This window comes from Trematomus bernacchii, unplaced genomic scaffold (assembly GCF_902827165.1).
Source record: "Trematomus bernacchii unplaced genomic scaffold, fTreBer1.1, whole genome shotgun sequence".
In the NCBI taxonomy this organism is placed as follows: domain Eukaryota; kingdom Metazoa; phylum Chordata; class Actinopteri; order Perciformes; family Nototheniidae; genus Trematomus; species Trematomus bernacchii.
This window is the reverse complement of record NW_022987582.1, coordinates 9,811,008-9,825,656: the sequence shown is the minus strand read 5'-3', so window position 1 is coordinate 9,825,656 and position 14,649 is coordinate 9,811,008. Positions and strand designations below refer to the sequence as shown.

Below are 14,649 nucleotides of genomic sequence, written 5' to 3'. Positions count from 1 at the left end.
ATAAAACACTTGACGAAAAGATTAGATAATCAACTGAAAAGAAAAACACTATATTTACAACAATCGTATTTATTACAGAATTTATTTTGGAAATGGCACAAAGTGAAAACACATAAAGTTGGCAATAGACTATTTAAACGTTTATCTATGTACATTCAATTATTAGTGCATTAAGACATTATCGGTCAATTACATCATGTACAATTAAGTAAACAAGTCATCAGTTGTTTTTAAAGCAAAAGTGTAAATAACAAAAATAATTAAGACTAAGCATGGCTTACTGGAACACTTAATTGAACAAAGCGATTGTTAATGTTATTAGTAACACACTTCTGTTTTTAACTAATATGTCAAGTCCACATGTCAACAGTTTATGGCAACAAAAGCAGAATGAAAATGCTTCATCCGGATCTTCACAGTATTGTTCTGAACTCATCAAAAATGAAACTTGGCACATGGGCTTCTGCGACCTAAAGGACATAGGAAAAAAAAGAACAGAAATATACATTTAATGTATTTTACCACATTTGACAATACTACTAGCAGCATTACTAGGGTCAAGGTTGTCCTACCTTGCGTGACAGTTTTGTGTACTTCACGTAGTCTTCAAGGAACATCAGAGCTCCCACCACATCAGAAGGCATGTCAGGGATCTTCTGACTGTTATAGGGGCAAATGGACACTCAAATGTGAGTAAGACTGTTAAATACCTGAACTAAGAACATCCACAACATTCACCCGTTTGTAACTTACAAATGATGTATCACTTGTATATAGACTCTAATGGCACTACTTCTATTCTATTCTATTTTATTGTATTTACTTGCACTATTTTATCAGTTTTATTGTGTTGCACTGTTGGAGGAGCCTGGGACCTAAGATCTTCATCGACATAACTACACTGTAGCTATGAACGTATGACAATAAAAGCCTTGAATCTTGAATAAAGCCATTAGAGGATACATTTCAAAACAGTATTCAGAACAAGCTAAATAAAACATTTAACCTTGAACTGCACAAAAAGAAGTGTTAAAAAATGTACTTTTTATTCCAAAGTACTCAAGTCTGGGTCTTCTTGTTACCTTGTGCACTGCTCCATGATAGAGCGGATGAACTGACCAATGAGAGCCAAGAACTGATGTGTGTATCTGGAGTGAAACTGCTTGAGCAGGGTGAGCATGCCGAGCATCAGAGGAACCCAGTCCACTGGATCTGCAGCTTTCCTGCAGGTCATTCCTGGAAAAACACAAGACATGAGACATATGGCCATTAACATGTGGAAGCAGCACCAACTCTGGCATACTGACGGAATAATCCCCCATATCAATTTTCACTATTAGTCAAAAAATATGGTGTGCACTCAATTCTTAAACTTACCGGTATTGACTGCCTACATTTCCTAGAATAATGATGTGTGCAGTAAGTAAGTAACATACCCATTTAATAACTACATTTAAACTATAAAATAATAATAATGGTTGTAACACAACACTGGTTGTATGAGTTGCACTCACATTTATACAACTCATCAACCACAGTACATTAAAAGCTGTAAATGCTTTTTAAAGTAACTGTAAAACAATTTGCCTTGGTTTTTGTTGTACTGCAGTTTCGGCAGCTGAGCGATAACAAACAGGAAGTTGATGATGGGAAAGTACGGTAAGCGCTTTGTGGTGATGTAGATCTGAAAGAAACACAAACAGAAGAAAGACTGTCAGTGTCCAGAAATCCATAACCACAGAAAAGAGACAGAACATGGCGTGGGGGAGAAATGTGCTTCAGTTTGTGGTGGTTTTTGAAAAATTAATTAATATTTGTCAAATTGATTATTTATCACATTGTGTGAAAAGAAACAGCAATAATCTGCAGACCTTGTTGAGTGGGTTGTGAATGCCGGCGGCCTCTAGGTGAGCAGCGATGTCGTACAGCAGAGTGTTGTCCTCTTTAGGGTAGGGCAGGGATGGATCCTGGTAGTGAGCTTCAATATCTGCCAGCAGAGACCTGGCAATGGAAAAATAAAGTTTGACGTATGGTAGATTAATAAAGGAGTAAGATTCTTAAATAACTTAAATAACTCATAATTTACACATGCAGTTATTGTGAGTTTAAATGCCTAAATATGACCATTACTGTGAAGCAATAACCCTCTTGATGGTCTGGGAACAAAGCAATACTTTCCCTTCACCACTAATGATAATAATGATATAATAACACAATAACAGAGACATTAGAGAGGTGGTGCTTTATGATTTGACTGACTTGTTGAGGTTTTCCAGGGCAGCAGCCAGGTGTTTGGAGTCAAATTTGCAGGAGAAGTTCAGCTCATTAGCAATCTGCTGCCGGAGAATCTGCATCTGACCAACCTACAACAAACACATTTATTTTTAACAACATCATAGCTTTATTGGCAGTTGAAGTGGCATGACAATACATGATGGAGGGGGTGATAGAAATGCATTTAAGAGCAAATTGAGCTTAGGTTTCATCATCAAAGGCACATTTTGTGATCATTAATTATCAATAATTATTTTCAATTATAACATTATAACATTTCTTGAACCAGTACCTTCATGATGGCCTCCAGGTATGCACCCCAGATCTTTTGGGTTTTGGCCACAGCACTAGCGTACACTTTGCTGGCATTACCTGTTGCACAAAAAAAAAAAACACACAAATTGATATTCTTCTCGAGGATTAGGAAATCATGGCAGTTAGTAGGATTTCCTGAATGAATACCTACCCACAATACCCTGGACTGGGTTGACAGCATACAGGATGGCTTTAAAGACATCTACCACAGCTTTGTCCTTCAGGATGGTCCTCTGAATCATCGTCAGGAAGTTCTGATGTGGAAACAGTGCAAATATATTCAGTTATGCATCCATTTGTGCATTAGAGTCACACAGACCGAGACGGTAGGCTAATTACCTGAAGTTCCTTGACAATCATGAAGCAGAGCAGGCGGTCTAGTCCATTGAGGCCGAATGTACCCAGAGTGTTCTGGATCTCAGAGAACAGCCGGTTGTTGGTGACCTCGTGGTGGCTCCTCAGGTCGTACCAGGTGTTCATCTGGTCAATGTAGCACGTTACCCTGTAGGAACGTGTATTAGGTGGCTGCAATATTCAGCATCTACATAAATAACCAAAGCAGTGTCATTGTGATGTTTGAGGAGGCATACTTGGGATCAGTGATGCGGAGGATCTCTCTGCAGAGACGACCGATGAAGGTGGCAGACTCGTCCACAGAGGGAAACTTTGGGATGGGGATGTGGGTGGACTGGTGCACACTCTGCCAGTCCTGGATCTGATTAGAGGAAAGTAAAGGACCAATCACTCTGACAGATAGACAGAAAACAACCCAAGCATTTCTCATTTCTCACAAAAGGGGTGACGCGATGTCGGTGCATTGTCAGGGACATGATCAGAAACCGTAAAAAGCTACTACTGTGATGAGTCTCACCTTGGCCCTGAGGAAGCTGTTGCATTCCTGTTCCACATTGTAGTTGATGATGCGGGACACTTCTTCCTGCCAGATTTTAAGGCCGTAAATGCTGACGTAGTCCTGGATGTACTCAAACGACCTGTAGAACCCATCCATGGTGGCCGCCATGTCCTTCAACTTCGGCATCAGCTCACTAGACTGGGAGATTGAAAGTCTCTTAATTTAACTGTTATCCTTGATTCTCACAGGGCAAAAGGACATTGCCAATACATTACAATTCTCTGCAAAACTTGTATTTGCAAATTGTTTTTTATTACTACTTTGTATTTTTGTATTGTTTATGTGAAACTTCCAAGATATGACACAACTTTGATCATGCACTTTAAATCACAAAAACATAGATATAATCATCGAACAACACATTCCAAATAGTATGTCTTACCTTAGCCTTGGGGTTGAAGATCAATCCTTTGTGCAGAGCATACGCTACCCTCTTCACCAGCTCCTTCCTGATGCCATCCTCCAGAAGCTGCTTAGGGTCCACCTTAAGCACAACAGTATGTTTGTGAAGTCAAATCACAGTAATGTAATCTTAGACTGCACTGTGGTCCTACCAAAAGTTCAAGAAGTACATACAACTTTATCACATCATCTACCTTTATGATCCCAACTAGAGTTGTCTTCATCATCAGGATCCCCTCAGTGAAAATGGAGATGTCATGGGTGAGTTTAGCCACCTTTAATCACATGAAGACAAAATATGATTAGCCACTCAAATTAGGGATTCAATTAAATCAATACAATGTAAAAGTACTAGGATAGTTTCCGTGTGTTTTATTTTTTTATTTTGTTTTTTAAGATATATCTGTTGTAATTTATTGTCGTTTATTGTGATTTGTAGTAATGTGTTTTTATTACATGTACAGCACTTTGGCTCGACCAAAAATCGCTTTTAAATGTGCTTTATAAATAAAACCTGATTTGATTTTGATTTGATTTGATAAGATATTTCTATAAGCTGTTATATTGTCCCTTTAACTGCATATTTAGAAATGTGCCTGCAGTTGAGTTTAAAGGTCCTTACACACCAAGCCGATCTTCGGCGTCGATAGATGTCGGGCCGTCGATGAGCGTTGTGTCACCCAACTCAGATTGGTGTGTACGGCACCGTCGTCTTTTCGGCCGTGCCGACACCTTCCGCCGCCGATTCGACATGTTGAATCGGGAGGCTGTCGGCTAAAGGCTGTCAGCCAAAGAAATCACTCTGATTGGCTGTTCAGCTTAGCGAATCAGTGCATGAGAAGCAAAACGGAAGTGAGGGACCCAAACAAACTATTAAGAAGGCAAATCTGAGATTTCATTTAACTCCAGCTCTCGACACAGGCTCGGGAAAGCCCCATGAGCTTCTCGCTGTAGAGTGAAAATGGAACGCGCACGCTAATTTGTTGTTTGTTTATATCACGCAGTCTGTTCTTCTTCTCTCGGTGTATCGCAGTCTGTCATCCGGTTGTTGCCTCTTTTGAATGACGAATACACACTACCGACACCTGCTGGTTAGGAGAGTTATTGCCACTCACGCATGCGCAGTTCGTACGTGCAACTTGGCCGTCGGCTGAAGTCTTTGTGGTGTGTTCCAGTGCGAAACATGGCCAAGACGCAGGAAACGTGAGGCGACGTTCCGTCGGGACGTGTTCTTTGGTGTTCTTTGGTGTCAGTTTGGTGTGTAAGGACCTTTAAAGTCACTTGGCACATTTCAATTCTAAATATCAGCCTTTCTTATTTCTTCAATCTATAATTTATGCATTTTCAAGTAAGTGTCAGAGCCTTATTTTCTAATCAGATCAAATCAATTGGCAGCTAGAATGATTGCCTCAGACTCATATACAGTAGATGAGTAGACTTTGAGGCAGAATCGGGCCTTTTTTTCTATCTGTAATCTAAGGATATTGAACATGTTCTTTACTTCATAGCGAGCCCCGAGCTGGGAGTAGTCCTTCAGCTTGTCCTTATCGAGCCGCGTGGGCACCTCCATGATGTCGTGGATCTGAAGCTTGATGATCTTGGCCAGAGACGTGAACATGCTTTCTGGGATGATCTGCAGCACCTGGAAACAAGGACAACAAAACACAAACTGAGTAAGCACTAACATTGATCTTACTTTATGACTTTGAGTTTTTTTTGGTTAAGACAGAAGACTGTAGATTAGCCTTCAAAAGCAGATGGTGCTAGATGAAAAATCTTGTGTACAGCTAGTAGGAGCAAATCTTCTGGCATAGAGTAATATGGCATGTGGCTGATGAAACCAGAAGGTAATAAGGTACACATCCACTAGAAAGCAGTTTTTGGGGTAAATTAGCCAAACAGATGGTTGTAGAGAAATTAATCGTGACTGCAGGTGTTGCTGCAGCTTCTGGAGAATAATTCAGAGCATGCAGAGCTCATTTGTCAAAGTGGTGAACCATGTTCATTTGTGAGTGCCAAACAAAATGTTAAAGACTGTGAAAGAAAAATGTTTATTTTTGTGAAAATGTGACTTCATGAGTTCACATTGTCTGACCTTTCTGACGTAAGCCACCAGCTCTCCAGAGTAGAACTGTGAGACACTCAGCAGGTCGGCGCTGTTGGCCTGGTTGATCCTCAGCAGAGGAAGGTCCAATGCAGACGCCAGCTGGCCACACAAACAAAAACAACTCTTTAAACACCACGGGTCGCAATTCTCTAGGGCAAAGTTAGGGGACAAATGTATTCATTGTTATTAATATTCCAGGTCCTTACCTTCAGAAATGTAGCTCTCAGTTTGGTGACCATGGACGGGCTGACTCTGATGCTCTCCTGCATTATTGATGTGAAGCTGCAGAATAAAACATAAGACAGAGAAAAATGAATTATGCAGTACAGACAAAAAACTAAAAGGAACTCAAAACAACCGCAGCACAGTGGTCGTCTTTATGGCTAAACAGAAAGGTAAGCAGACTGTCTTAACATCTTTTGACAATGAGAAAGACACCAAATAATGTATATTACAGTGATAAAACAAAATATAACAGAAAATAAGTGGCTAACATAGCTTTAGCAACTCAAGGATTCCTTCTCTTTTTATTCATGTTTGCCCTACCATTTTCTTCATAACCAGTCTTTTTGATCAGTCTTTTTTATGTTTCAAGTACCTGTCAATGATCTGCCATGCGTAGGACAGATCTCCAACTATCTGCATCGTAATGAGGACCTCTTCTTTGATGTTGATGGTGCGGATCATTTGGTGCAGAAACTTCCTGGTGTCAGCCAGGAACTGACACACCTGAAGGTTAGACTCCAGCTGGTGGAACTCCTGGACCTGAAGACCAAACCAAAAACAGCACACTCAAAAATCTGCATCCACTCGTTTTATTTTCTCAATGTTTGAAAGACATTATCCTTTATTGGCTTTCGTTCAATTTCTGAGGATAATTTGGTGCTGGCTCAGAAGACTGTGCCCATTGACTCGCTTATTGTGTAAACAGTCTGCGGCAGAGCAGACAGGAGAAAATGAGGGCGTTAAAATCCACTGAGCCCACAAGACATTTCTATTATGTATTCTGATGTGCCTCTATTTATATAGACATTTCATAGCAGTTCAATTTGTCATTTTGTTCTGCTATCATTGTTATTGCATTCACCTATTAACTATATTCATAAGGCAGAGGCAATCAAAGGAACTCTGTGAGCTGTGAAATAGTACACAATTATTCAAATAGGGGTATCAGTTTGATGTAAAATGTAAAGTCAGGATAAAAACAATGTCCTTATCTTTCTCTCACCTCAACGAGAGCCTGTATGAGCTGAACTGTCTTCCTCCCAGCAGCTGTGGAGTCCTCATAGTTCAAAGACTCGATCTGCTTTGAGATTTCTCTGAACCAGGCCTGTAAATTCTCTGCGAGGAGTGAAAAATGGGTTTGGTACAATCGGAGAAAGAATGTTATTGAAGTATTTGTCACAAGTGTTGGTTAAGAAAAATGGGTCTCTCTGCTAGAGCTAGAGTAGCAGCTACAGAAATAAGTATGACTGATGTTATTTAATCCGCCTCTCTGTGCTTGTCCTTGATGCATTTTTTTTCCACTATGTTTCCCTGCCTCAACATTTTTCTCTGCTTCCAACTTAAACTCATTATGTGTCCCACACTGAAATAATCCATGACATTGTAAGCGTGAAGCGCTGCACGGCTGAGGTTCCTTTCCTTTAGTCAGCCACACGTCTTAGCCGTGTGTGTAATCCTTTTATCCTTACAAACAGTGTAACTCACCGTTTTTCTCCACCCTGGTAAGAGGTTTGACGCCAGAGAAGACTTCGGCCAGCTCCGTCATTCTCTCCGATCCCTCCTTCTTAAAGCTCTCCCATTTGATCTGCTTCTCCAACAGCATCTGCTTGAACATCTGGAAGAGGGACAGCACAGACACAGTGGCATGGTGGAGGGATTAGTCGGATGAGATGCGTAATGAGAACATTAGGTTTGCGTCCTCTCCTAATGATGGACTGGCTAGCCATATGCTGTATGCTAATAGGAGACGGAGCGGACGCACCTAACGAGAAACACAGTTGGCTGGATCACGTTGAATTATTCAGGCATATCACACTGTCATGAGAGGAGCTCAGAGCGTTTGACAGCAGATTAACAAGCCCAGAGTCCCTCCTCCTTTATTTAACATCTATAATAGTACTCAATTTGATCTTAATTCCTTGTATTTCCATGTTTTTATTCATACAATCTAGTGTTGAATAGACGTACCTCTTTGAGTGTGAACTCATACTGAGCAGTGTCTAGCAGCAGCTGGAACAGGATCCTTGGGTTGTACTTGGAGTCGTTGAGCACTTGTTCTTTGATCTGACGCATTCGCTTGTTGTTCAAATCATAGGCTGGAATAAAATAACGTATTTCAATTAACTGTCAATTAAAAACAATGTATATTCGCATATTTTGGAGGTAGAATAACTCATTTGGAAGTCTGGAGCGAATGCGATACAAATATTACAGCTCATAAAAGTGAAATTCAGGCTGCGTAAATAAGAAAAAGTATACATTTCTCACCATTCCTTGAACTTTAAAGTTATTCTGAGTTTAATTAAAACATCACAACAGACTTATGTCATTTTCTGCATGCTACATTGTGGTCCTAAGTGAAAAATCTGCCTAATATTCCCACCTGACTCAGCGGAGTGCAGCATCAGCCAGCGGATGGCGACGTTGCAGTCCCTCAGGCAGTTGAGTAGTTTGGGAATGTTGTCCAGGATGATCTCCTGCCTGAGGAAACCCTCCTTCAGCAGCTGCTGCACCTGAGGCTTCAAGCTCTCCATGCTAGCTGCATACCGAGTGGCCTAAACACAAAGTGATGGGTGAGTGTTGGGTACGAGATATGGTTAAAAGTATGGACAATATGTAACTAATTCACTTCTAAAAGTGGCCTTTAGGAAGCATGGTAATGTCTGCAGATGACGCTCTAAACAGGGAAAAATGTGGTTGGCTCCTCCTGCTTTGGCTGCAGAGTTCTTCATGACTATGACACTGCACATTTTTGTTAGTACCTGTACGTCACCATCGTTTACCAAAACTTTTCAAGACAAGTTTAAAAATGTCTTTCCAAAGTCACTGATTTGATGAATAACCTTGTGTTGCAATTGAAATGCTGCACAGTCGTATTGACTTGCAAATTCTGTAGACGGCAGCTATCAGATGACCTGCATACTCACTGAAGGACTGTAAATTGGGGATGCTGAAGTCTGTGTGACATTGAAGCTAACCAGTAAAATGTTAATACCTGCTCTTTAATGTTAGCAGTCTCTAGAGTGTAGTTGAGAGCAGTCTTGGCAGCTTTGTATGGTTCCCAGGCCTCCACCAGATTCACCGTGATCCCCATGTAGATACTGATAACCTGCAGGTAGACGACATTAACCATTCAGCGCAACATTCACAAAAAAAAAAATTGTTGTTTACATTCAGCTCTAATCTACTGGCATGATTATTGGTGCATATTGAGCTTGCAGGACTTCCAGTGAACAATCCTAGCGAACAACAATTGTCTCACCCAGTTGTCAGGGAAGTACTTGTCCACTATCTCCCTCATCTTTGCCTGCTGGGTTTGCAGTATAGAGGGGCTGAAGTACAGGCACACATAGAGCATGGCTGCCTGGTTAGCCAGTGCTGTGCTACGATGCTCTGGCAGAGGGTACGCAGACACCTGGTGGACAGGAAGTGAAATGTGAACATTTGACATTTCTGTGAATCAAATGTTCAAAATGTATGTTCGAGCAAATGTTTCTCACTTGGTTGTATATGTCGTCGGAGCGCAGCCGCCCAATGACCATGCTGATGAAAGTGGAGCTGATGGGAACTCTTTGGAAGTAGCTCTCGGGGTAGTTGGCAGGACGTTTGGCTCCAGGCTGACTGGAGAAGCCTGTGCTACGCAGCAGCTTACAGATGTCATCCAGGTTAGAGTCGCCTGAGGAACGGGCGGCACTGAAATAGAGACAATTTCAAATCTGAGGTAACTGAGGACAAAAGCTCCTTTTTTTTCTGATGATCACTTGTAACACATCAATTGATTATTAAATAATTTTGCTGTAATGGCTTAAAATGTTCAATTTAGTTCAGTCCAGCATGATTCTGTAAATGTTATTGACGAGATGAGATATTTTCTGTCAATTACACATTAACATGTTGGTATTATATTCATATAAGAACTAATCTTTTCTTGTAAACTTATGAGCATTGAAAGTAAGACAAATTAAGTACATCGTAATCATATCACATTTCAAGCCTATTATACACTCTTACATAAAGAGTTGATGCATCTGAGAGGCAGAAAGAGAGCGATAAAAAGAGATCAGGTACACCAGCTTTATTGTTCACTTTGTATCAAATGTAAAATGAATGCTCGTATGAGTCAGGTAAAATGACTCATCTTTGCTGTGAGCGAGCTCACTGGCTAACGAGTGGTTGAGTACATTGATGCAGTGAGTCAGCGAGCCAATGTTGTGTGTGTGTGTGTGTGTGTGTGTGTGTGTGTGTGTGTGTGTGTGTGTGTGTGTGTGTGTGTGTGTGTGTGTGTGTGTGTGTGTGTGTGTGTGTGTGTGTGTGTGTGTGTGTGTGTGTGTGTGTTGGTGTGAGTCACAAGCGCACCTGTATCTATAGTAGGAAACAAGCATCCTCTCTCTGAGCTCCCCTTCTATCTTTTGGTCAATGACCAGCAGCATGACTCCATAAAGGTAGAGAGCCTCACACTGGAGGGAAAAGAAAACATACACAATCAACTTAGTAAACCTGTATCTAATGCGTAATGAATGTACATCAGTCACACAATAAGTGACACAGAAAATTCATTCTGACTCTTCGCAAACAGATATTTTTTTTGTAACCTTGTTCCTGTAACATTACAAAATTAAAACTGATTTGCATGTGTGTTACTTACTAAAAGCTGTTTCCCATCCTCATTTAGAAGCACAGTCTCCAGGGTCTGCTGAATATAAACACCCTCATGTAGGTCATCCAAATATCTGAAGAGAAGAGAACATCAAACAACAACAAATGGTTATATAGTCAACACTTTTAGTGGTTTAAAAAACAGAAAAAAGGGGGTGGGAGTGCAAATCAAGGTTGGGACTTTGTTGTGTTTTTCAACAGGACAAAAACATGTTGTGTATTCTGAACTTTTACTGAACTGAATCTGAACTAAAAAACAAACAAACCCTATATAGCTGGGTCATTTCTCACCTGTTAAGATCCACTATGTATTTGTGGACACTCTCAAAAGCCAGATAGAACCTGGACAGAATCTCAATGTTGTTCTCTCGAAACTCCTCATCCAGGTCTTGAAGCTCAGGTTTGGCTTCCAGCTTTCCCTCGTAATACTCCGGACCCTGCGCAAGAAGAAAACATTGAAACAAGTGCAATCAATACTTAAATAAAAGATACAGAAAGATCCTTCAAAGGGAGCACATTTGAAAGACTGGTTGAATAATAAAGCTTTTTTTTTCTTCATGAATCGTGCACAGAGCATGATCTTCCATGTTCTGAACTCTAGGGGAAACCTACAACCCCACAAAGCCAATATTGAAATCGATCATTTTAACAGAAAAAAAATATTACCTACCACAAAAAAAGATATTGGGTTTAATATTTACTTCATCACAATAAGCTTGGATCATGTGCCTAACATTCAAAGTCTAAAAAGTATATATGTAATGAAGTTGTCACTTTAGCTGTTGTATGTAAAAGTTAGGCTAAAGGGTGAGACTATAACTAATTGTTTGAGGCCAACATGCCTTAGAAATCCAGCCCTGATCAAGTCCATACCTTAAAGTAGCTGAAGTCACATATAATATCTCCATATTTCTGTTGGTCGCTCTTGTCTTTGAGCCTGAAAACAGCAGGGATGAAGTCAGAGAGACGCAGGAGCTCGGCAATGATGGCATTTCCTCTGGAAACTATCCTGAGGATGGCCTGGCCGCACAGGTTGTTCTCCGCCAGGAAGTCCAGCATCGTGGCAGGAGGAAGAGGAAGAGGGTGATGCACACAACAGCTACTCCTTCAGCCTGTGTTTCAGCATGAACTGGCTGCTTAAAATACTCCAGCTGAAAAAAAAAGAAAAACATGATGTTTGAAAACAACTGATGGGTAATTTCAAGACTTTTAAATTAGTTTATTTCTTTCAACCAGACAGACGAGTTTCATCCACCATTCTGAGGTCTCCTTGAGCAACACAATGAATGGTTATGGTCCTGGTTCTCCTGACAGAGGCTAAGAGGCCATTCTCCCAAGGTAATAGCTTATAACATAAGTATTAACCTTATTTGGCACATGTATAATACTGTCAGAGTGCTTTGCATTGTAATGGACGTTGATATACAGTTTGATAAGCATTAAGGACTTGACATGGCACACTATACGTATTCCTATTGTGTCTCTGTTTGTAACATTTTAACATCTCTAGGTTTTATAATTCCCAGGTCTCTTGAAGGCACTTGAATATACATTCAAAATAATTGTTTAGCTTTTAATGGCCTTTTTGTTTGGTTGAAATATACTCATTTTGGTAGTAAAGAAATACACGTTATGTTCATGCTAACGTTAGCATGTAGCCTGCAAGCCACTTTGCCATACTGCTGCAGACGACAACACAAGAAAAGATAATAACATATCCTGGTAAACTGACTTTTTACGTCTTGGTGAATTCATAAAAAGAACAAATCATAAGTCAAAGGGAAAAAGACTTGCCTCTGTGGATCTTCTCTCTCTTCCCTGTTTACTTCCTCATGACCAACCACATGACTCTGTCAGTGGGTGCGTCTGATTTGTTTCACGCTGCGCGCCGGAGGAGAGCGGGCACAAAAGGCCCACTGACTTTAACAATTGGAATTGCATTGACATATTTTTTCTTTCTTTTTTTAAAAGGATGTTATGGGTATAAAAGGAAGGATGGTGAGTAATTGTCGAACATTTACGAAACTCACAGTTAAGGGTAGATTCTGCACTCAGTTTGGTATTAGGCGCTATAGATCGTTTGTAATTGTAAAACTACTTGCTAATGTACATTTATTTTTATCAGCCTGAATTATATAATACACTCCATTAAACAAAGACACAAATCAGTCAGCTGAGTATATCTTCTCTTAAGTCCCAAACTCCAGCTTGGTGTACTTGTTTCACTAGATGGCGACAGAGATCCACTGAATCCTTTGTTTTTCTGCTTCTCCACAACACTGAGGTTCAGTGAGTGTAAATTCAGATTTCTGGCTCCAATGGGATGCAGTGATTTGCAGTGGATCGAGTAGGGACAACAAGCCTGCACTGCAATTAAACCAACCCACTGTGGAAAACTACATAAATACAAAATATACAGCTAAGAAATGTAACATCTTATACCCTTTAGTTGAAAATAAATCCTACTAAAATATACTTGTAGGCCTCTGAAGGGGACATTCTGTCTTTTGCCTGGAGAAATAGTGAACCTTGATGGTAGTTACTGGGGTCTACCACACACTGTGTCACTGTGTTGACAAAAACTGACAGCCAAAATGTGTTCAACATGGGTGAATAAGCACAAGCCCTCATGTTTCCTTCAAATTCTGATTGAATTGGACTTTTATCGCCAATAAGTCTAACACGCTGGCAGGCACTTCCTTTAAGCAGTGTGAGCCAGAGGTTAATAACAGTCATATGGAGGGAGCTGTTTGTTTAACCTGTCTGTGGCCAGGTTTCATTTCAGTCCTGAATCAGTTGATGTATGTGCCTCTTCATTCCGTGTTGAAACTGTCTAGTGATACAACACTGCTGCAACGTTTTAATTGCATTTCATCTTTGGTATGCAAATTGTGCTTAGCTTCAGGGCATTTCTACAGATTATCTTCCCTTTATCTTTATTCATTAGCAGAGAGCTGTGATTGACAGAAAAATAGGAGACAGAGGGTATGACATATGGCAAGGTGAGCTGCATTTAACGTCCCCAATAACGTGCTTCTTATCTCACCGAGCCACTGAAGCACCATTATTTCAATGCGTTTTTAGAGTGGGGACAGGGGAGAAAGACAGACAGGTGCAATTTGGATTCATAGCTGGCCTCCTCATTGACCTGGCTGTCCACAAACTACACGCGCTGTCCCTGCGGCCGCCAGATTTATTACCCGTTTACCATCACACCAAGGTCACATTCTCAGTGGCACCTGGGTCAGCTATATGAGCTTCCTGGGAAGCATCATGAAAGGTTTTCACTAATGAGGTCTCCTACTACACTGCTTCTTTATTAACCTTCTGGTGCCTTAAGGGTTTTCACTTATTGTTATCCTTATTGGTCTTTGAAGACTCTCGTTTGTGAATTGCTTTTATTCTAAAATACTATTGTTGCACATGTGCAAGCACCATACACAGCAGCAATGCAATGTTAACCTACTAAGTGATGCTCTAAATTGAGTATTCGTTTAGACATCGACTCAAGAGTGCAAATGACCCTCACGTCTCTACCCATTAAGAGCATTGACGGATCTCAGTTCTTACTCCCTTAGTAGCCTGGCAGCCATTCACTGTTGGGTCAGGTAATTATCATTAGTCAGTGAAACCCTTGAATTGGCTGACGAATGATGATTGCCTCTTACCTCCGGGCTTCTTTATGTGCTAACAAACCCCCCAATTTAAAGACTTCAGATAACGTTTTCAAGAAAGAGTGACTCTGAGCGTTATAAAC

General features: G+C 40.6%; 1 protein-coding gene across 1 annotated transcript; it reads right to left on the bottom strand.

Annotated features, from left to right (window-relative positions):
• Positions 1-49: 49 nt before the first annotated feature.
• washc5 (WASH complex subunit 5) lies at positions 50-12,751 on the bottom strand. Its single transcript, XM_034127937.1, has 29 exons — positions 12,687-12,751; positions 11,766-12,043; positions 11,184-11,329; positions 10,882-10,966; positions 10,593-10,693; positions 9,737-9,929; positions 9,499-9,651; positions 9,232-9,345; positions 8,620-8,791; positions 8,205-8,332; positions 7,722-7,851; positions 7,240-7,352; positions 6,610-6,776; positions 6,218-6,293; positions 6,000-6,110; positions 5,406-5,546; positions 4,099-4,179; positions 3,885-3,986; positions 3,461-3,640; positions 3,180-3,304; positions 2,929-3,091; positions 2,741-2,843; positions 2,567-2,646; positions 2,260-2,363; positions 1,872-2,001; positions 1,588-1,684; positions 1,083-1,236; positions 573-660; positions 50-470 (listed from the first exon to the last, which is right to left on the bottom strand). Exons 2-29 carry the CDS (start codon positions 11,949-11,951, stop codon positions 414-416), a joined length of 3,480 nt encoding a protein of 1,159 aa, XP_033983828.1. The 5' UTR covers positions 11,952-12,043; positions 12,687-12,751; the 3' UTR covers positions 50-413.
• Positions 12,752-14,649: the final 1,898 nt, after the last annotated feature.

Excerpts from the sequence above, each read along its gene's own strand:
- washc5 (XM_034127937.1), bottom strand. The coding sequence starts at position 11,951 with ATGCTGGACTTCCTGGCGGAGAACAACCTGTGCGGCCAGGCCATCCTC. Across the intron at positions 9,930-10,592 it reads GTTTCCTACTATAGATACAG|TGCCGCCCGTTCCTCAGGCG; the intron begins GTGCGCTTGTGA and ends TCTCTATTTCAG. Across the intron at positions 4,180-5,405 it reads AGCTCGGGGCTCGCTATGAA|GTGGCTAAACTCACCCATGA; the intron begins GTAAAGAACATG and ends ATGTGATTAAAG.